The sequence below is a fragment of the Carcharhinus amblyrhynchos genome, chromosome 20, assembly GCF_965287045.1.
Source record: "Carcharhinus amblyrhynchos chromosome 20, sCarAmb.v2.hapA, whole genome shotgun sequence".
Taxonomy (NCBI): domain Eukaryota; kingdom Metazoa; phylum Chordata; class Chondrichthyes; order Carcharhiniformes; family Carcharhinidae; genus Carcharhinus; species Carcharhinus amblyrhynchos.
The window spans coordinates 36,524,112-36,548,109 of NC_137343.1; the positions used below are offsets into that span (position 1 = coordinate 36,524,112).

At 39.9% G+C, this 23,998-nt stretch overlaps 1 protein-coding gene across 1 annotated transcript in view; it reads right to left on the reverse strand.

Moving 5' to 3' along the window:
• Positions 1-8,123: 8,123 nt before the first annotated feature.
• Positions 8,124-23,998, reverse strand: part of rfc5 (replication factor C (activator 1) 5) — a 47,462-nt gene continuing 31,587 nt past the window's right edge. The window contains exons 6-10 of the mRNA XM_080208416.1: positions 23,813-23,972; positions 17,903-17,984; positions 17,685-17,814; positions 12,209-12,286; positions 8,124-8,300 (exon numbers count right to left, since the gene is read on the reverse strand). Of these exons, the coding sequence (XP_080064542.1) occupies positions 8,242-8,300; positions 12,209-12,286; positions 17,685-17,814; positions 17,903-17,984; positions 23,813-23,972 (509 nt within the window). The 3' untranslated portion in view covers positions 8,124-8,241. The remainder of the gene's footprint in view (positions 8,301-12,208; positions 12,287-17,684; positions 17,815-17,902; positions 17,985-23,812; positions 23,973-23,998) is intronic.

Sequence of the window (23,998 nt, forward strand, 5' to 3'; positions counted from 1 at the left end):
CACTATAGTCTATTGACCAATAGCCACCATTACTGATTCTCATAGCTACCTTCCTGCACTTCCTACCATCCCACTTCTTGTAAGGACTCTCTTCCAGTATCACCATTACACATGTTCTGATGATACCACCTTCCACATACCAGTGCTTCCAAAATGACTTCTTTTCCTTCAAACGCTGTTGACAGGGCTGCCAATTTTGTCCATCCTATTTCCTGGACTTCATTCTCCCTTTCCCTTCTCAAAAAACTACAATCAAGTCCCCTTTCCATCACACTAGAAGCACCTTCTCCCCCTCCTCTTTCAGCATTTCAGAAAAGACTGTTCCTTCTGCAACGTCCTGATCTATTCTTCAATCCACCACTCACTTGAAAGTTGTCTTAAAACCTCCACCCTCATCATCCATTCCAGGTAAAGGGGCAAATTACTTGTACTTTTTTCCATTATTGTACTGTATTCATTTTTCACAACACAGTCTTCTCAAATTGGGGAAACTACATGCAAATAAGCTGATCACCACTTTCCTGCCTGCAAATATTACTGAGCTTCCCATGATCCATCATCAGACCACAAGACATAGGAGCAGAATTAGGCCACTCGGCCCATTGAGACTGCTCTGCCATTCAATCATGGTTGATATCTGCTTTTTCCCCATAACCCCTGATCCCCTTATTAATCAAGGACTTATCTATCTCTGTCTTAAAAACACTCAATGACCTGGCCTCCACAGCCTTAACATCTGTCCTCAAACTTCCAATGAAGTTCAACACAAGTTTGAAAAACACCATCCTGTCTTTTCAAATAGGCACGTTTTAGCCTTCTGGATTTAAAATTCAATAATTTCAGATCACAGCCACTGCTTTCTTTTTTGGACAATAGCTTTTAAATAATAGTCTTTTACACAATAAAGACTCAGTCCAAAAGCTGAATTGCAGTGTAGCTTACATTGAAAAATTCACATATAGGCTAAGCAATCAGATTGAGAACAAACATATTACAATCACGTCAAAACAAAAATAGATAAATTCATCAGATAATAGGGAAGTTGTGGATGGGATATTGTAATAATTCAGCAAAATGCCGATTTCCCATCACCAAATACCCTTTATTGTGTACCAAGAAAGAGACCACTTCCCCAGCTCACCACTAGGTAGTGCAACACCTTGGGATCTACAATAATGGTGCAGGTGAAGTAACAGGCTTAAAGCCCCCCGCTGAACGCTTCCTCTCGAGAAAGCCTCAGTTTGCTCAATAAGGGAGCTCGTACTCCATGGGACATTGTTTGAAGATGCTTTGTGGCCATAACAAATTAATATTAATTCATTTTTACTCAAATTAAAATTACAAACCAGCACCCCATTCCTACATCACAGGCAGTGAAATACATATACATTTCATCATTTAAGTACTTCACTAGGATCCAAACCATATAAGAAACAGGGTTACAGCAGTACCTTCCTGTCCTACTCTTACGGGGTTGAATTTAGTCAAACGTCTGAGCTGCTCTGATTGTTCTCGGTGTGGTAGGGGTAATAAGTCTCACAACACCAGGTTAAAGTCCAACAGGTTTATTTGGCAGCACTAGCTTTTGGAGTCTCAGACTTCTTCATCAGGTGAGTGAGGACTAACTAACTGTCTTGGCTGGAGACAATACTCACCTCTTTAACTTGTGATTGGCCCTCTCTCCACTCACATTGTCTATACCCTTAAGACTTGATTACCTGTAAAGACTCACGTTCCAACCATTATTTTGTAAACTGAATTTGTGTCTGTATATGACCTGTTTGTGAACACAAGTGCTCATCATCTGATGAAGGAGCCTTACACTCCGAAAGCTAGCGCTGCCAAATAAACTTGTTGGACTTTAACCTGATGTTGAGAGACTTCTTACCATCCAACGCCGGCATCTCCACATTGTGGTAGGGATGGCCAGGTCTGAAATTGGGTAGATTGCCTAAGGGATTTTCTGGAAATATAAATATTAACTCTCCTGTTTTTAGAAGTTTGAGATTTGTGACATGTAGGATACTGTTGTGTGACTTGACACTGAGGGCCCAAGATCAATCTGAATAAGGCCAGACTGACACACAGACATAGCAAGGGACAATGTAGTCAGCATAAATCAATAAAACACAATGGACAGGAGGCCTAATGGGATGAGGGATCTGAGAATGAAGATCCATAAACTTGTTTTGTTTTAAATCATATTGTCCACCAAGCCATCCTGCTTCTAGTTGGCTTGAATGTGTATAGCCAGCATTTTCAAGGTCTAAGTTTAAGTTTATTTATTAAAGTCGCAAGTAGGCTTACATTAACACTACAATGAAATTACTGTGAAAATCCCCTAGTCACCACACTCTGGTGCCTGTTCGGGCACACTGTATGTCAGGCTGTAATTGCCTAATTTTATGTCAAGGGTCTATGTCCATGGCATTACATTCAGTATCATTTAACTGCAGTTTTCTCATCATCATTTATTGAGGTCATCGTGTTTCCTGGATGTCACTGACCGTACTTTCATGGCCTAGACTCTGCAACCATCAAATCATCCGTGTACTTCCAGTATTTGAGACCAGAAGAGCACAATATCATTAAATGAGGATTAGGAAAAGTATTAGCTTAGCTAAGTGCCCTGGGCACACCTGCTGTTAATTGAACACTTTTGCAAGTACAGTCACTGTGTCTTACACAGAGTGCAATGGACAAGAATCTCAAATTTTAACAGCTTCATAACTACGACTTATAATCAACCCCATCAAAACATCTTTGAAAAATTTGTTGCATCAGTGGTTGGTGTTGCAAAAATGCTGATAATTTTAGAACAAAATTAGTTCACAACATCAACGAGACAGTTGGTGATGGATCTTCCAGCCCGACTGGAAAACTGATGACAGTCAAGTGAGGAATTGATGTCCAATAGTAACTACTTCGTCATAAACAGCTCTGTAATCTTGGAGAAGTAGCTATTTGTAATTCTGTTATTCTCATTTATACTTCCATTAGAACCATCATCATTAGAACCTACCTTCCACCTCATCGCAGGTAACAGGAGTAGTTTAAAAGTTTATTTATTGGCATCACAAGTTATCTTATATTAACACTGCAATGAATTTACTGTAAAAATCCCCTAGTCACCACACTTGGACTCCTGTTTGGGTACTCAGGGAGAATTTAGCACAGCCAACGCATCTAACCTGCATATCATTCGGGGAGAACGTGCAGATTCCGCACAAACAATAACCCCAAGCTAGGAATCAAACCCAGGTCTCTGGTGCTGAGGCAGCAGTGTTAATCGCTGTTCCACCATGCAGTATTTTTTCAGGCCTTTTGCCTTTTCCACCATTCAATTCAGATTGGAGGGTAGCTAATATAAGCCTGCTATTCAAAAAGGGAGGTAGAGAGAAAGCAAGGATCTATAGACCAGTGAGCCTAACGTTGGTACTGGGGAAATTACTAGAATCCATTTTCAAGGATTTCATAATTCAGCATTTAGAAGACAGTATTATAAGCAAAGTCAGCATGGATTTACAAAAGGGAAATCATGCTTGATGAATCTACTGGAATTTTTTAAGGATATAATTAGTAAAGTTGACCAAGGAGAACCAGCGGATGTGGTTTATTTAGACTTTCAGAAGGCTTTTGACAAGGTTTCACATTAACAGACTACTATGTAGAGTTAAAGCACATGGGATTGCAGGTAATGTCTTGAAATGGTTAGAAAGCTGGTTAGTAGATAGGAAGCAAAGAGTTGGCATGTATGGATTTTTTTCTGATTGGTAGTCAGTGACCAATGGGGTTCCACAGGGATCTGTGCTAAGACCCCAACTGTTCACATTATATGTTAATGATTTGGAAGAGGGAACTGAATGTATTATTCCACATTTGCAGATGATACAATGTTGGGTGAGAAAGCAAGCTGTGAGGAGGGTGCAGAAATGCTTCAGCGTGATTTGGACAGGCTGTGTGTGTGAGCATCTGCATGGCAGATGCAGTAGAATGTGGATAAATGTGAGGTATCAATAATAGGAAGACACATTATTACTTGAATGGATACAAATTGAGAAGTGGATACTCAATGAGACCTTGGAGTCCTCAAGCATTAGTTGCTGAAAGTAAGCACGCAGGTACAGCAGGCAGTAAAAAAGGCAAATGGTGTGTTACCTTCATAGCAAGAAGATTTGAGTATAGGTATAGGGATGTTTTGCTACAATTGTACAGGTTGTTGGTGAGGCAACACTGGGAGTATTGCGTATAATTTTGGTGTCCTTATCTGAGGAAAATATCCTTGCTATAGAGGGAAAATAGCGAAGATTTACCGGGTGGGGGTGGGGGTGGGGGTGGGGGTGGGGGTGGGGGTGGGGGTGGGGGTGGGGGTGGGGGTGGGGGGACACTCCAGAAATAGGGGTCATATTTTGAGGATAAGGGGTGAACCTTTTGGAACTGAGGTGAGGAGAAATTTCTTCACCCAGAGGGTAGTGAATATGTGGTATTCAGTAGCACAGAATGTAGATGAATCCAGATTGTTGTGTGATTTCAAGAAGAAATTAGGTAGAAAGGCTAAAGGGATAAAGGCATAACGGAGAAAGGTGGTAGGGAATCAGGATATTGAATGATTGATCAGCCATGATCAAGTTGAATGGTGCAGCAGGCTCGAAGGGCTGAATGGCCTACTCCGCTTCCAGTTTCTATCATGGCTACCTGTGATAAAAATTCTATATACCTGACTTTGTCCCATATTCTTTAACATTCCTTTGGTTAACAAAAATCAATCTTAGTTTTAAGGGCAACAGTTGATCTCGTATAAACTGTTCTTGGAGTTACAAACCTCTATACACTTTGCACAAAAAAGTGTTTCTCAATGTCACTCCTCAAATGTTTGGCACTAAATTTTAGACTATGCCCCCAGCCCTAGAATCTCCAATCAGTGCAAAATCGTGAACAGCTCTATCTGCCACATTAATGCCTTAAAATCAATCAAATCATTCCTTCAACCTTATAAATTCCAGGGGTTATACCCCGAAATCTTTTCTTTTTAGCTGAGTCCTCAAGAGTCTAGATATCACTCTCATAAATCTATGTTGCATTCCCTCCAAGGTCAACATACCCTTCTTAAGGTATGACTCCAAGAACTTCTTGCAGTACTCCAGGTGTAATCTAACCAGGATTTTGTATTGCAAAAGCACAACTTTTACCCCCTTATTTCCTATTCCACTAGGTACAAAGGACAACATTATATTAAACATTTTGATTCTTTTCTGTACTTGCTAATGACATTTTTATGGTGTATCCCTGGACACCCAGATGTATTTAGGCTTCCCCTGTTTCCAGCTCTTTGCCCATACTCTTCCATCCTTTTTAGGCCCCAAATAGATGACCTCACATTGAGATTCAGTTGCCACAGTTATGCCAATTCACTTGATCCATCAGTATCTTTTTTATACTTTCTCACTTCTGTCTACACAGTTACCATTCTCCCATTTTTTATTTCAACAGAAAATGTAGCTCTATATCCTATTACCAAGTCATTAATAGTTAAAGGCTCCTGCCCGAGATGGCATAGTGGTAGGCACTGCAGCCTCACAGCGCCAGGGACCCAAGTTCAAATCCAGCCTCGGGTCACTGTCTGTGTGGAGTTTGCATGTCCTCTTTGTGTCTGCATAGGTTTCCTCTGGGTGCTCTGGTTTCCTCCCACAGGTATGCGGGTTAGGTTGATTGGCCATGCTAAATTGACCCGAGTGTCAGGGGATTAACAGGGTAAATACATGGGGTTACAGGAATAGGGCCTGGGTGGGACTGTGGTCAATGCAGGCTCGATGGGCCGAACAGCCTCCTTCTGCACTGTAGTAATTCTGTCCCTACTCTCTCTTTCCAGTCAATCAATTTCTTCAAAAATTAGTAACTTCCCTTCAATTACACGAGCTTCAACAGTGTCTCGAGGAACTATCAAATGCCATCTGAACGTCCATATAAGAAATGTCCTTAAACATTTTACTGTCCATTGCTTTCAAGTCTTTTAAAGCAAATTTATTTATTAGTGTCACAAGTAGGCTTACATTAACATTGCAATGAAGTTACTGTAAAAATCCCCTAGTTGCCACACTCCGGGTGCCTGTTTGGGTACACTGAGGGAGAATTTAGCATAGCCAATGCAACTAACCAGCGCGTCTTTTGGACTGAGGGAGGAAACCGGCGAACTCAGAGGCTATCCATGCAGACACAGGGAGAATGTACAGACTCTGCACAGTAACCCAAGCTGGGCATCAAACCTGTGCCCCTAGTGCTGTGAGGCAGCAGCATTAACCAATGTGCCACTCTCTCAAGAAATTAATCACACCCTCAAAAGAAAATTTCATCAGCTGAAAATGTTCAAAGCATTCAGCCATCCTATTCTTAATCATAGACTCAACAATCGACATTAGGCTAACTGGTCTGTAATTTCCTGGTTACTATCGGTCACCTTTCTCAAATTGCACGGTGAAATGCACAATTTTTGAATCTAAAAGAACAAATCTGGAATCAAGAGAAATTTGGAGGATTATGATGAGGGCATCTGCAATGTTTTAACTTCCTGGAATGGAAACTATGACCTTCCTTCTTGTTTTTTCATTCCTCCTTTACCCATTCCCAAGATGTTATATCTCTAACTTTTCCAGTTCTGACTGACTTGAAATATAAACTTAGCTTCTATCTCCCAAACGTCTGACCTGAGTATTTTCAGCATTTTCTGTTTTTGTTTCCGATTTCCAGTATCATCACATTTTGTTATCCAAGTAATCAACACACTTTACTACACAGAGTAATGTAAAAGGTTAGGTAGGGTAGTTTTGTGTGTGAACATTGCAAGACTGACCAAAAATACTCGTGGGTGAAAACACGATTTCTTGTAGCTATGCTTTTCCATTCAGGAAATGGGTGTTAAAGTGCTATTAACACTTTGGTAATCAATTTCGTAACAGTTCATACTCGTATTTCAATTTATGGTCTCTACTGATTAGTAACAAAACAATTCAAAGTACTATTCCAAGAACAAACATATTTGAGGCAGTTATAGGTCTTGTTCTTGATCAGTTTCTCAGATTTCACTCATTTTCCATGTAGATTCCTAATGATAGAAGGTTCAGTTAAGGAAGCAGGGTAGAGATGGAGTTATGTAGTATTAGCTTAATCCAGCTATCAAGTTTCAGGTGCAGAGTCCTGCTTGATCTTTGTACATTATTGTGCACAGCACAATGGCACAGTAGTTAGCACTGCTGCCTCTCAGCACCAGGGATCCGGGTTCAATGCCCGGCTTGGGTCACTCTCCGTGTGGAGTTTGCACTCTCTTCCCATGTCTGCATGGGTTTCCTCCGGGTGCTCTGGTTTCCTTCCCACAGCCTGAAAGACGTGCTGATTATGTGCAATGACCTGAACAGGCACCTGAGTGTGGTGACTAGAATTTCACAGTAACTTCATTGCAGCGTTATTTGTGACTAATAAAAATTTTTTAAAAATTAAAAAAAATCAAACAACTGCTTATTTTTTTTAAGAATGTTACACATTGCTGATTGCAGCTCTGAAAGGGTCATCCAGACTTGAAACATTGGCTCTATTCTCTCTCTCCACAGATGCTGTCAGATCTGCTGAGTTTTTCCAGCTTTTTTTGTTTTTGTTTCAAATTCTGCATCTGCAGTACTTTGCTTTCATATTGTTGATTTTTTGTTCGGTATTATTTTGTTAGGAGTCCATTTAGAACTAGTCAGCACTTCTGTAAGTTTTTTTGACAATTAGAACTAGTGTACCATTCAGTACTTGTAATATGTTTGCAAAGCTACCCCCCCGACCCCCCTCAATTTTATTCCTGTTTGTACACTATTGTCCTGTGCATATACATTTTCTAAACAGAGACTGCTGACTAAAGTTTCAGAATATCCAGCTGTTTTTTCATCTGTCCTGAATCGAGATGAAGATACCTCTTGAGCTACTTCGTGAAGTTCCCATAATAAAAGGGTAACAAAACTAAACATAATTTTGTTCACACCATGAAGGGAATGATATCTTACATTTTATCACCACGCAACAATACACAAAATTCTAACCTGATCTTAATGGAGTTTTTGAATAAATTTTAAGTTCAGCAAATTTCAGTTTTACAAAAATCCCTTGGATAGCACCAATTTGCTAATTTCACCAATACTTTTACATTTTCATACACAGATATGCAGATCCTAGAATTATCCATTTAAGCAGAAAAATACGAAATAAAACTTACTCAATATCAGCCATCTTGATCAATAAGTGAATACGAACCGAAGGTGGTAAATCAACTGAAAAACAAATACTGTACATATAATCACAACACTACGTAATAATCTTCTTTTTAAAAACTCAATACAGAGGGACAAAATAGGAAAAAAACAACATGGGCTGGTGGTAGCCATTTCCAATGACTAGTGTCACACACTTTCTAATGGCCAGTTTTATGTGCTCAGAAACAGGATCAAATGATACAATCAAATTAGTTTTCCAACAAAAGTGCTCAGCAGCAAGATATAGGTTGGCAATCTTGCTCAGTTCACAAATTCTTACAAGAGTTGTGTAAAAACCCACCACTGTCACTTTTATCACAGCAGGAAGTCAAATATATGCAGATTACAAATAGTATTTGTACATGAACATTTTTCAATCAAACAGAAGAGGTAACTAATCAGCTGAATTCAGTATACTTATTAAAATTAAGTAATATTAGTTTTTGTTTCCTTAGGCCAAGGCAAAGGCAATTGCATCAGTTTACATTTGGGGAACAGTAGCACAGTGGCTATGTAGTAGATTAGTAATCAGGAGACCTGGACTAATGATCCAAAGACAAGAAAAGCCCGTTTTGGCAGCTTGGAATTTAAATTCACTTAACTAAATAAATCTGGAGTTTAAAAGTTAGTAATAGTATCAAGTAACTACCAGATTGTTGTAGAAGTCCATTTGGTTCCCTCATGTCTTTTTGGGAAGGAAATCTTCCATCTTTACTCTATTTGGTCTATATGTGACTCCAATGTAGTTAACTCTTATCTAATCTGAAATGGCCAAGCTACTCTGTTAAGGCAATTTTGAATGGGCAATAAATGATAGTCTTATCATCCCACATCCATGAATGAGTAAAATAAAAGCTCACATTTAAATGTAGAAAAGTATGCAGAGTACCTCACGAAGCTGGAAGAGAAATTAGGAGTGGTAATCAAAGGCCTGTGGAGGGTCTTTAGTAGGTGGAGAAATTATTATTATATTATTGAATGGCGGAGCTGGCTTGAGGGGCCAGATGGCCTACTCATACTTTTAGTTCTTACATTCAATGTCCAGGGTGAATGTTCTAGAGAGTGGGAGGTAGGCACCTGGCAGCATAGCCACTGATTTGGGAAAGGGGAAAAGGGACAAGGGACAGCAAAGGGAGGGACAGATGTGAGGGGTGAGAGATTATGATACCAAAAGAGTAAGTGCTGGAAAATCTCAGCAGTCTGCCAGCTTTTGTAAGGACACAAAAGAGCTGATGTTGAGTCCAGATGACCCTTTGTCAAAGCAGAGATTATGATGCCTGAGATTCACAGATAAAATAAGACCAACTGTTAGGATTTGGATTTGGTACATTTTTCTATCATAACTAAAAGTTTCAAGTTGAAGTTTCTATTTTAAGTAAAACACCAAATCAAAAAATCCTAATATATAAAACCTGGAGGGCGGAGTAGGAGGTCAAGCTACCATAAAATATTTAAATATGTCCAGTTTCAGTACTGAATCCAACTGTGGATTTTTTGTTGCATACAAGTTAATTTGTTGCACACAAGTAAACCACAGTATATTCCTGCAATAAGCTGACAGCAGCAGTAATCTGAAATGGGGCAACAGACCAAAAGTTGATGCAAATCAAAACCTACCAAAAGTCAAATCTTACTGTTTATTGAGACACACTTTAATAACTTATTAGATCATACACTCAAAATCCACCAAGTGGTACCTCCTACAAGAGAACATCTTGTTGTTATGGAAACACCAATGGTCTCCAAGGAGACAAGAGCAAGAAAACATCCAGCATCACCTAGCAGATGGTGTCAGTTGCAGGACCTGGTCTCTACTGAGTTTTTGAATGCACACAGCTGTAACAAAGCTATCAACTACACTGTTTGCTGAATGCGCCCTTGAGATTTCCCCAAACATCTCCTTATTAATACATAGCAACACGAAACACCCAGTTTACATGACATAAGAGATAGGCTGAAACACTTCTACCTGAATTCTCAAAAAAAAAACTGAACTAAGAATACTTTATACAAAGAAACTTGTAAATTCAGTCTGTAAGCACACCATAAATGTTTTTCCAAAGAGTGCTTTATACATAGATTTTTGCATAATTTAAGCAGTGTTCAGCATCTTACTAAGGCACCTGCGTTTATTTTACTGAGTTTTGTATTAAAAATTATTACAAAAAGTTGGATCTAATTCTTCAAGAGATTCAGGATGCTCTGTGTTTAGCCACTTGGATTCTTCCATTATTAATAATGTTCTTTTTTTTAAAGAAAAAAAGCACATGGTACTTATTTCAAAAAACAGCAGTGGCTTTGATTTGAACAAAATCTAAATTCAGGTTGGTTGCCCAAAATAGATAGGCCCAAATCGTCTGATGTCAACAGCAGTGAAAGCAGAGATGTTCTCTGCTATTGAGCACTATAACGACATCGGAAGTTACGGAGCACCCATTTTTACTGGAACCCCGACTTCCACTTGGTCAGAAATTCCACAGAACCCTCGCTGATAGTCTACCTAAGACCTGTCAGCATGTAAACTTAGGATGTTTGCCTGGTACTTGTATAGCATTTTACCCTGATTTACTAGCGCTGTTCTTAGTTGCTAGTCCTTTAAATCAAGAGGAGTGTCAAAGCAGAGTTGGCCATGACAGGGTGGTGGGCACCTTGAATTAAAAACAATTAACAGGGACGTGGGTGGCACGGTGGTTAACACTGCTGCCTCTCAGCTCCAGAGACCAGGTTCGATTCTGCCTTGGAACACTATCTGTGTGGAGTTTACACATTCTCCCTGTGTCTGCATGGGTTTCCTCCAGGTGCTCCAGTTCCCTCCCACAGTCCAAAGATGTGTGGGTTAGGTTGACTGGCCGTGCTAAATTGCCCTTTAGTGTCTGGGAGTTGGCAGAGTAAATAAATGGGATTATGAGGATAGGGCCAGGGTGGGATTGGGTTCAGTGCAGACTTGATGGGCCAAATGGCCTCCTTCTGCATTATAAGGATTTTATGATTCTATATTTGAAAGCAATGAAAGTGTCTGGTGAAGTGAAGACGAGCCTCAACGTGTGTGGTCTTGCCTATGTGTGACCTTTAGCCACTTTCTTTAATGGTCTTGCAAACCACTGAGCTGTGCCAAGAATGAATAATGGTATCAATATTGCATGCCAGCAATACCATAATTCTAAGCATTAAAGGGCACCAGGAGGAATCCCTGAACTACCCTATAGTGACATGGGATTTTTTATATTAAGTGTTCACCTGAAAAGACAGATGAGGCTTCAGTTTAACATCCTCATTCAAAAACTGAAATGCATATCCAAAGTGCTGGGCTGAAATGACAATCTATATTACCTGCTTAATTTTTGCAGTGTGAACTATAACTCAAATGGTGAGAGTGCTAGCTGATGTGCCAAGCTAGCAATATTAACCTTACCAAAACATAACATCCAGAGTCTTTGGATTGGAAGTAATCAGGTTTCCCTGGAACTTGCCTAACAGAGCAAAAATTTAATTATTTTATTCAAGACTCTGAGTGATGGAACATAGCTTTTCTTGAATTCATCAAAATATTAACTTTACAATTATAGCTAATAAAACAATGGTCAACTTTATACAATTACAGGAGTAAAATAGAAAACAAAAATGTCACATTGCCCTCATCAGGACTTCAGTCTGACCTTTTCCCAGGTGATATAAGGAAATGATACTAATCCCCAGTTTAATGAAATAAAACAAGAAAGACATTTAAATACAAAATTAGACTGAATGTTTAGGAGCCGTTCTTTAATCTGTGAAAATATAAAGATATCTTATGTAAAGGCAATGCAACAGGCAATTTTTTGGCAGTGATGTTGTACTTAAATGTTTACTACTGATCATTTTAAAGAAAAAAAAATGTAAATAAAACTGCAACATGCCACCGATTTAACAAAATCAAGACCACTTACCTCTGTGCACAAAAGTATGAATTTCAGTCAAAACATCTTGCAGGGCTAAACCTTTTAATGTCTTTAATTCCATGATATCTGAAGAGAAAGTTAAGGGATTTCAAAAAGACCAGCTAGAATTTACTGGCCGTTCACACCAGTGATATTCTCTGGTCCTGCCTGCTGAGCACCCATGCCTGTGGGTTTCCTGGCAGTGCAGGGTGGCCCCGATGGTAAATACCATCAACAGTAGTGGAACCAGAGAATCCACTGCCTGAAAATGGCATACTGCTTCCCACTGCCAAGAAACACACAGCTGGGAGGCTGGAGAATCCCATCCACTATGTTTGTTTAAACTAAATATCCTGCCGAGTTATTTATTTGAAAATAGCTGTAGCACGATGGCCTGGAAAACTTCTGCTTACAGTATAAAGTCATTGCACAAGATCTTTAATAGGCCATTATACATAATGACACTTTCTAATAAAATTCTCTCAACCAAAGTTTTGCATAAATATATTTTGAGAAAGCATTGTACAATACAACTGGTATTTACATATCTTTAACATAATTAAAGCATCCATGTCACTTCCCAGATGCATTAGAAAACAAAATATGACACAAAACCACACCTGGAGATGTTAGGGCAGATGCCCAAAAGCTTAGTCAAAAAGGGAGGATTTAAGGAAAAAAACAAAGTAGAGAGGCAATGAGATGCAGGGAGGGAATTCTAGAACTTCAGACCTTGGCAGCTGAAAGCACAGGTGGAACATATGAAATCTGGGATGCTCAACAGGCCAGAGTTAGAGGAGTACAGGTATCTCAGGGGGTTGCAGAACTAGGAGAGATTAAGACCTAAGATGAAAGAGCAGAGGTAGACCATTCAGCCCATCCATTCTGGTCTGCCATTCAATGAGATCATAATTGATCTGACATAGTTCTCAGCTTGACTTCCCCACCTTATCTCTATAACCCTCAACAAAAATGTTTAAATGAATTTAAAATGATTAAAAATCTATCTCAGCCTTGAACATACTTAAGGACGCAGCGTGTATATCTCTTTGCAGTAAAGAATTCCACAGATTCACTATCCTCAGAGAAGAAATTCCTCCTCATCTGTTTTAAATGGGTAACCCCTTACTGTGACGTTACTCTGGTCTTAGACTCTCCCACAAGGGGAAACAAACCTCTCAAGTGGTGAGAGTGCTACCTACTGAGCCATTAACCATACCGCTATATAATCAGATTCTTCCAGGAACTTGCTTAACAGAGCAAAAAATTGTTTCATTCAAGACTCGTCCCTGTCAAGCCCCTGAGAATCATTTTTCAATAAGGGTGCCTCTCATTCTTCAAAATACCAATGAGTACAGGCCCAATCCTATTTAACCTCCCCTAAGAAAATCCCTCCATACCTAGGATTAACCTAGTCAGGCTTCTGTGGACTGACTCCAATGCCAGTATATCTTTTCTTAAATAAGGGAACCAAAAGTGTTCACAGTATTCCACGTATGGTATAAGTAGTACTTTGTATAGTTTTAGCATGACTTCCCTATTTTTATTCAAAAGGGAATAGAGTATATAGGTCAACATTGTACTTGCCTTCCCAATTATCTGAGTTTGCATGCTAGCTTTTTTGTGATTTATGCACAAGGACCCCCAAATCCCTCTGTGCTGCAGTTTTCTGCAGTCTTTCTCTATTTAAATAATATTCAGCTTCCTCATTCTTCCTATCAAAGTGCATAACTTCACATTTCCCTACATTATATTACATCCGCCCACTCACCTAACCTGTCTACATCCCTCTGTAGACTTCTTGTGCCATCCTCACCTCTTGTCTTTCCACCTATTTGTGTGTCAATCGCAAACTTGGCAATAGTACATTCAATTCCCTCTTCCGAGTCTTTAATATATATTGTAAATAATTGTGGTCCCAGCATTGATCCATGGCATTCTATTAGTTACAGATTGCCATTCTGAAAAATGCTCTTCTTCTTCCAACTTTCTGCCCTCTATCCATGCTAATATACGATCCCTAAGACCATCTTGTTAAATAGACTTTTGCGTACTTCCTTATCAAATGCTTTTTGGAAATCCAAGTATAATACATCTATTGGTTCCCCTGTATCTATTCTGCTTGCTACTACCTCAAAGAATTCTAACAAATTTGTCAGGCATGATTTCTCCTTCGTGAAGCCATAATGACTTTGCTTGATTATATTGTGCATTTCTAGATGTTCTGCTAGTACATCCTTTATAATGGACTCTAACATTTCCCAGTGACAGAAGGTAAACTAACTAGCCTATAGTTACCTGGTTTTGTCTCCCACCTTTTTTGAATAAAGATATTACATTGGCAGTTTTCCAGTCCTCTGTGACTTTTCCATTTAAGGATCTTTGGAAGATTACAGGAATAGGTAGAGTCCAGGTCATGGTGCTATTTAAAAATTAGGACGAGAATTTTGTAATTGGCTCCTGGAGCCAAACAACATGACAGGGTAAATCAACGAGCATAGAGGTGATGAATGGAAGCACGTATAGGGTTACAAGTTAGAACATGGGCAGTATTTTTGGATTACTGCAAGTTTACAAAGAATAGAATGTAGACCAGCCAGGCATGCATTAGAATAGTCAAGTCTAGAAGTAACAAAGGCATGACTGAAGGTTTCGAAACAGTACTAAGTGGTGATGCAGGCTTGAGGGGCTTCACTACCTAATTCAGTTCCTCTTTTAATGTTCTTACGTTTTAATGAGATGGTGTTGATGAGATAGAATTGGATGTCGTCAGCTTATATTGAAAACTAATAGCATCAAAGTGCATCATGTACATGAGAAACAGGAGGATCTTTGGGGGAGGAACACCAGAGATAATAGTACAGGAGTGGGAAGCCACTGGGGCAAATCTTGGGCTAGAATTAGACAGAAATGATTGACCTAGGCCAGTGTTGTCCCACTCAACTGGACAACAGTGGAAAAGCATTGGAGGGCAATGTGGTCAGCTGTGTCAAAAGTTTCAGGCAGAACGAGGAAGGAAAGCTTACCTTTGTCACAGTGACATAGTTGAGATCAGTTTGCTGTGGCAGGACCAGAAATCTGATTGCGGGGGGGGGGGGTGTGTGTGTGTGTGTGTGTGTGTGTGTGTGTGTGTGTGTGTGGGGCATTCAAACATGGTCTTCCAAGAAAGATGGGGATAAATTTAGCAAGTGCCAATACGTTCAAGGATTTTGGAAACTTATATAAAGTTGACTGCTAGGGACAGCAAATGAGGTGCATGCATCATTGCTGGAAGAGATATCTATAGATTATGATGTAGTAAAGAAAGCTACCTTTAGTGTGTATGAATTGATTCCGGAGGCTTCTGGCCATATTTTTACAAATGCAAAGAAGAAGCCTGGACAAGCTCAGATTGAATTTGAGAGGAGTAAAACAAAATAATTTTGATATTTGGATATGTGCAATAAAGATGGATGAATCCCCGAGAGAGATTTTTGATAGTCACTAAAAATCATCTTATATTTTGTTTCGGAATAGCTTTCCATCAATATTAATAAACCACAATTACAAGCCACCTTTATTTTAAATATTATTTAAATACGCAGTCACCAAAGCAGAACTATTCATGATGAATTAAAGTCAAGACATATTGGTGAACCTATATAAAACTTCAGTTAGCCATAACTGAGTAGTATGACCAGTTCTCAGCACAACATGAAAGGATGTTGAGGCAACTTAGATTAATGCCGCACAGATTAATTGGAATGCTTTCTGGTATGAGGAAGCGATGATGACAAAAATTGGGGTTGTTTACATTAGGAGAGGAAATTGAAGATTGATTTGATGGTGTTTTAAATTGTGGGCTGAATTTTACATTTGGGGCATGCCCCAAAATGTGAAGCCTGTTCACAGAACTTTGGTAAGACCACAGCTACATTACTGTGTGCAGCTCTGGTCGTCGCCACGTTATAGGAAGAACATGAACGCTCTGGAGGGGGTGCAGAGAAGATTCACTAGGATGCTGCCCAAAATGGAAAGTCATAAAGAGAAGTTGGATAGGCTTGGGTTGTTTTCGTTGGAACAGAGAAGACTGAGGGGTGACCTGATTGAGGCATTCAACATTATGAGAAGCATGGACAGGGTGGATAGGGAGCAGCTGTTCCCCTTAGTTGAAGGGTCAGTTGCAAGGGTACACAAGTTAAAAGTGAGGGGTGAGAGGTTTAGGGAGATTTGAGAAAAATGTTTTTTTTTACTCAGAGGGTGGTGATGGTCTAGACTGCACTGGGACGGTGGTGGAGGCGGGATATCTCATATCCTCTAAAAAGTACGTGGATGAGTACTTGGCATGCCATAACATTCAAGGCTGTGGGCCAAGTGCTGGCAAGTGGGATTAGATGGGCAGGTCAGGGCCTTTCGCACACTGGTGAAGACTAGAAGGGCCTCTCCTGCACTGTAGTAATCCGTGATCTGTTCCTGCCTGAGATCATGTTGATAATGTGATATTGCACTGACTGTCCAATTAATAGCCATCCAGTGTGAAACATGCTCCACGAAAGGCTAAGCACTGCTGGGGAGGGTGGGTGGAGGCTGGGCACTGAGAAAAAGCTACGCTCAGGCTGGTACTTCCAATGTGCTCGCTCAAGGGCACAACTGCTGCAGAGATGCCTAAGGGAGCTGCTGATCTATAAAAATTTAGATTACAGTGGAACAACTATGCCACGGGTGTCTAGGCAGCACAATCACACACAGACCTCAGTTCCCAGATGTCTTTGTTAATTTTGAGCCCCGACTTTCATCTTTCCCTGGATTGAGGTTGCAGCATAAATGTAAAAGCCACCTTGCCAATTGGCCCACTTGCCAATCATAAAAGCAGATGAGCAACGTAAAATCCCAGTCAACTGCCGTTTAGCTCATTTAAGTTGGTTTTTTGATTGGTGATTCCTGTGCATGCCTCCCTCCATCTGAAATATCGCGTGAATGTGATAGTTTTGGGACATGTGCCTGACGTCTTCCCACGTATTTTTACATGCTTTTGGGTTGGGTGCATGCTCGCCAAGCATTGTAAAATTCTGGCTAAAGGAGCAATAAGAAAGGTTGATAGAAACAGCTTGTTCTCAGTGACTATGAGACCTGGAATGAGAGGAAAGAGATACAAAATTAAATATTCGTTTTAGGACAGAGACCAGAAAAGAAACCTTTATTCTTATACATAGGGTGATCAGAATGTGGGCTGCAGTACTAGAATTAGCAAATCAAATAGAGACTACGTCAACATTAAAGAATAGGTTAGATATGTGGCTGAAGGAAAGAAGGGGTCATCAGAATTCGGCCTACGGGACTATGCTCATTTGGAAGATAAACATTAAGCTGAATTCTCTGTTTCCATGCTTTAATTTCCATGTAATTCCATGAGTCAGGTCTAAACAGAAACAAATGTACAAATATCATATCACTAAAAATATCAATATTACATATAACCTCTTCTACTTTCAATCCCAAAGGATACTCCTGTATGCAGTGGTGAAGTCTTTGTTTAACATCCAGTCAAGGATGTTTGCAACGTCTGATTTCAGTGGATGACCAGTACAGGTGTACACCGTATCCTCGCTCACTTTATCATACGCCATATTCGTGCTCTGTTTGATTCAGTACACAATTTGGTTAGTGTCAAACAAGGAGGTGCCAGCACTTCCAACTCTTGTACAACACAAACAAATAACTGACCTGCAAAATATTCAAAGATCGACGCATATCACCATTGGAAAGAGTCACGATAGCTTTCAGTCCATCTGGAGTTATGTTGACACTGTAATGACAAGTTCACAATAACTATTTCAGTAAGCTTGTCTTGAAAAATTCAGGGAGCGTTTTGTTCGTGGCCAGATTATCAATGATATAACCACTGTCATAAGTGCAAAACATATTTTCTGGGGTATGCTAGCTTGAAAATTAATTTTTACATTCTGATATTCTTGCCAGGTACAAAAGGCATTCACATATTCTACTATAGTCAAGTATTCCTCATTAATATCCTTGTAACATCTTGGACTAGGCCCAACTAAAGCAAGTAAAAAGATATAAAATACTAAACTAAAGGGCGGCATGGTGACACATTGGTTAGCATTGCTGCCTCACAGTGCCATGGTCCTGGATTCAATTCCAGTCTGTCACTGTCTGTGAGGAGTTTACACATTCTCCCCATGTCTGCGTGGGTTTCCTCCAGATGCTCCGGTTTCCTTCCACACACCAAAGATGTGCAGGTTACGTGGATTCACCATGCTAAATTGCCCCTTAGTGTCATGGATCAGCAGGGTAAATATGTGGGGTTACAGGCATAGCCCTGGGCGGGATTGTGGTCAGTGCAGACTCAATGGGCCAAATGGCTTCCTTCTGCATTTAGGGATTCTATGATACTAACAAAAGCAAATTGCAACATGATTCTGGAAATTGGAAATTTTTAAAAAACTGCTGAAAACACTCAAGTCAGGCGATATCTACGGAGAAAGAAGCAGATTTAACACTTCAGGTGAGAAGTGGGGCTAGAAAAACAATGTTACTTTCTTTGGGCAAATAACCCTCAGCAGGACCACATACAAAATGAGAAGAGATTGAACAGGTTGGATCTATACGCACTTGAGTTAAGAATAATGAGGTGACTTTATTGAAGCACAAGAGATTCTGAGGGGGCTTTACAGGGTAGATGCCAAGAGGATGTTTGCCCTCGTAGGATAATCTAGAATTAAGGGGCACAGTTCCAACAATTAAGATGGAGATGGAAGGAATTTCTTCATTCAGAGAATATCTTTGAAATTCACTACCTCAGAGCAGTGGAGACTGGGGTCATCAAATATATTCGAGGCTGAATTAAACAGATTTTTGACATACAGGCAGAAAAGTAGAGCTAAGGCCACAATCAAATCAGACATTATCCTATTGAATGACAGCAGACTCGAGGGGCCAAATAGCTACACCTACTAATATTTCTTATGTTCTTACGAGAATGAGGGGGACAGAATTTTCCAGTCCTGCCCACCACAGGAATTGTAGCGAACAGGGGCATGCAAAGATCCGTTGACCTTGGGGCAATTTGTGGCCTTGGGGCGAGTCTGGCCAGAAAATCTCTCACAGGGTGATGCCAGAGTACATTTTTAGACAATCTCAACATGTAACGTACTGGGGAGAAGTAAAAAAAAAGAGGGCCAAAACGGCAGTACAAGAATGGATTGGTAGCTTACATAAAAGGGAATCCAAATAGTCATCTATGAGAATGTTAACAGTAAAAACATTCTCAGACGAACAATTGGGTCAATAAGGGACCAAAATTGGAGGCCTATTGTTGGAGGCAGTAGGTGGGGGTGGAGTTGAGGTACTAAAATAAATACTTTGCATTATTGTTTGTCAAGGAAGGGGTGCTTGCCTAAGCTGCAGTAAACAAGGAGGTTGTCAGTATACCAGATGAGACTTAAAAAAAGATGAGGGAGTACTACAAAGGCTGGAAGTACTTAAATGGATAAGTCACCTGGACAGTATACATCCTAGGTTACGGAGGGAGGTCAGGTAGGAAATTACAAGAGGTGCTGATCATCTTCTTCCAAATGCTCCTTAAATACAAGGTGGTGCCATAGGATTGTGAATTTTACACTCTTGCTCAAAAATAAGGATAAACCTAGTGATTATAAACCAGTTAGATTAACATCAGTGGTGGAGAAGTTTTTAGAAACAATAGTCAAGGAGATAATTAACTATTTGTATAAGCATGGACTAATAAATGAGAGCCAGCACTGATTTGTTAATGGCAAAATGTGCTTGGATATTTTGAGTTTTATGATGAGATAATAAAGATGGATGAGGTTAGTGTGGTTGATGTTATGTATGTGTACTTTCAAAAGTGCCAAAAATTGTCATTAGAAAATTGAAGTCCAATGAATAAAATGGGAGCAGTAGCATGAATACAAAAAATTGTTAAAGGGAGAGTTATGGTAAATAGCTGTTTTTTAGACTTAAGTATGTAGTGATATTCCCCCTGGGTTCCTGCCAGGCTGGCTAATTTCATTTTCAATGTATACATCAATAACTTAGACTTGGAGCTACAGGGCACATTTTTGAAATTTGACATGAGACTTGATAATGTGAAAAAGATAGTAATAGATCTGAAGAGGACATGGGCAGGACTGGTGGGATGGGAGGACACGTGGTAGAAAAATTTAAGGTGATACATTTTGTTAGGAAGAATGAGGAGAGACAATACAATTAAATGGTACAATTTTGAAAGCAGGTGTAAGAATGGAGTAACATGGGTTTTTGTGCAGTTAACAAAGGTAGTTAATAAAGCATATGGGATTCTGAGCTTTATAAATAGAGGCACAGAGTACCATATCCAGGAAGGGATGTTAAATCTTTAAAAAACATCAACTTAGCTGGAATATTGTGTTCAAACCTGAACAGCACAGATTAGATAGGCTTTAATGATTCTAGGAATGAGGGATTACAGTTACATACATAGACAGGGGAAGCTGAAGGTTGCTCTCCTTACAGCAGAGAAGATCAAAGGTTTAGAGTGAGTAAATAAAGATCAACTGATTCTAATGGCTAAAGGGTCAAAATACTGAGGTCACAGATTTGAGACAAGAACCAGAGGTTCTTAAGAACCGGAAATGACAGAGGCAAAACTTTCTTTATACAGTGAGAAATTAGGATCTCAAGTGCACTGCCTTATAGGCTGGTAATAAAGGTTCAATTCTAGCCTTCAAAAGAGGAGTGAGTAAAGATTGAGAGAAAGAAATTGCAAGACCGTGTGGGACTAACTGGATTCCCCTTCAAATGAGTTGGCACAGGTTCAATTGCCGAATGGCCCCCTTCTGTGCCACGCCTATGAAGTCACGTACCTGTTGGAATAGAATGGTCATCAGAAACATGGAGGTGAATTTTCCCATTCGGCCCACTATGAGAATCGTAACAGGTGAGGGGCAGACCATGGAAAGGTCCGGCTGACCTTGGGCAAGGCTTTGGGGAAAGCACGGCCAGAAAATCCCTAAATCCCTTTATTGTGTGGCTTATAATTTAGTTTGCTGGATGATATTTTTACTACCATCATCAGCACTTAAAACCAGTATTAATTGTAGATGTTGTTAAGTCGAAGTTGTCTTCGGTCTAGTGTCGGCATTTAACAACAGTGGCAGGGATCTCGTCAGCTGGCTGGAGAGTCAACAAGAGCCCTGTAGGGTAGGCCTTCTGATTTAAGTGACACTCGGGCATTAAGCTAACAACAATGTGCCCTTCCCCTGGATCCTTGAGGTAAAAGTCCCATCTGCTGACGCTGACAGCTGTACTGAACAGCAGTGTCATCAGGGAGGTGAAGCTGTTGTCAGTACGGCACCTATCCAAGGTCTTGGATCATAGGCCATTGATGAGTTATCTGAAAGAGACCAGAAGCAAAGGCAGGGTGATGATTCCTATCAGGCCCAGGTCCCACAATCAAGTACTGTGTGAATACTACTTTTGAATCAAGAACCCCGGGAGCCAATTGGTTGTCATGCTTCCTGTCTGGAAAGCATGCTGTCCATCTCTGTTAAAGGCCTCATTTTGCAGATGCTGGTATTGTGGGATTAATCACCCACTTACTGTCCTCGATTGATGATAGGTCATTGACACCCACTAACTTAATCAGGGTGAAGGTGGGGTGATGGCAGCATCCCCACCCACAACCCTCATGTCTGGTTAAATGCCCTCACCATCAAACTTGCTATGAAAAGGGCACTAAATTCCACACTGCGGGTGGTATTTTCCAGATGTGCTCGCCCCAAGACCAGAAAATCCCACCCGAGGTCAGCAACCTTTGCACGGTCTACCCTCATCCCACGCACTACGATTCCCACAGTGGATCGGACAGGAAAATTCCGCCTATATGTTTGACCCGGCAAGTAGGACTTAAGTTACAATTCATTTCACTGTTACGATGAAACAGGTAAAACAGAGCTGCTAAAGAGGTTGGCATCAAAGTTAACAAGTCACTTGTCCCAGCTGGGATGCCTCTTAAGTTGCTGATCTCCTCAGACATGGAAAGGTGCCAGAGGGTGCACATGTTACACACTTATTCAAAAAAAAAAGAGGCCAGGAGGAGAGGGAATGAATCTTGTAAGTAAAGGCCAGAAAGTGAGTTGACAAATTATTACAACCCAGCAGTTTCATGCTTGTCTCTCAACTTAGATAACAGTGCAGCAGTCACTCAAACCAGCTTGTCCTTTCTGTGAAGGTTTCTTAATAATGAGTCAGGACAGATGTTGGTGCACTACAAATGAACAAAAAGAGGACAGTGTTGTCCTGCAAAAATCAATTTTTGCTAAGTCAGGTTACAGCTGTTACAACAGGAGTGACACAGAACCCTAGAGCCCACATCTGCCTGAAAGATGGTGAGTATGTGGCAGATTTAAGTGTTGATATGGAATTTTATTTTAAATGTGATTACAGTATCAATAAACTCCATTTTCTTCTATACTTTGAAGAGTGTAATGTTATTACAAATTATAACTGATATTGCAAGAATAATTTTCTCTGAAAATAAGCAATTTAATTGGGATTGTTAATGTTTAAAATGATGAGTGGTCAAGAGTTAATAATGAAGTTCGAATCTCACCAACTCCAAATTTTTCTTAAAAGCTTAGAAAAGGCTTGATTACAGAAATTTAAAAATATTTTCCTTTGATTGGTCACAAGATTCATGATAGAGGATCACTGTACTCACGCAACATATACACACACACACACACACGAGTGAATATGTGATTAGTTAGTGGGAAGATGGAATGGGATAATACTTCAGCAATTTAACTTGAATACAATGATTTTATTTGAGTCATGAAAGCCTACTCCTCAAGTCCAAGGAACTCCATTTTGATTGCTACGACTGTCAAAATTTTGATCATAAAAATGATGATTCTGGAACATACTAATTGGAGGCCTAGGCACCTCTTCACAGGAAAGAACAATCAGAAGGGAAAATCACTGCAATTACATGATTCTTAGTGGCCTGTTTCACACCACCACCATTGGAAAATTCAGAGCAGGTGCACATGCCTTCTCAGCAAAGAATAATGTGATTGCAGCGACACCTAATTGAGGAACAGCACATAGATAGTGATTAATTATCTTTTAATTAAAACAGCATGCAATAAATAGCATGAACAGGCATCAGCTGGGCGGCATTTTAGCTGAGCACCCACTTCTACTCCCACCTTAAAAACGAGAAGTGAGGCTAGATTTCCACGTAGCTAAATTTCAGAAGAAGTCTTTGAAAAGTTAGGAAAAAATTAAATAAGCAGGAAGCATATGAGTGGGTATGAAACTTACAAACTGGGAAATTGTAGAAATGCAACTTCGCATAAGATTAGAATCTACCTAGGTTACTACTGAAAGCAATTTGGTGAAACGTGGGGGGAAAAAGAGCAACAAAAAAAGTAATCTAATAGAGATTTAAAAAATAATCTCTGCTAAAATGTCTTTTGCACATCTCTGTCGGAGAAGAGATTTCACTGAAGGCAAAAAATAATGGAAACTACTTTAAAAAGTACATCGGCCAGTATAGTTTCTGCATCAATTTTCTAGTTGTATGTGAAGCAGTAGGATTAAGAAACTCACTTTTCTTCCTTGATGACAAATTCCAATCTTGGAATCATCTGTTCTGGCGACAGTGGTCCAAAGCGGAACCTAGTACATCGAGACTGTAAGGCAGGGATGATCTTTGACAAGTAGTTGCAGATCAAGCAAAATCTGGTGTTTTCTGTAAATTTTTCAATAACTGCACCACAAACAATGAATTATTGT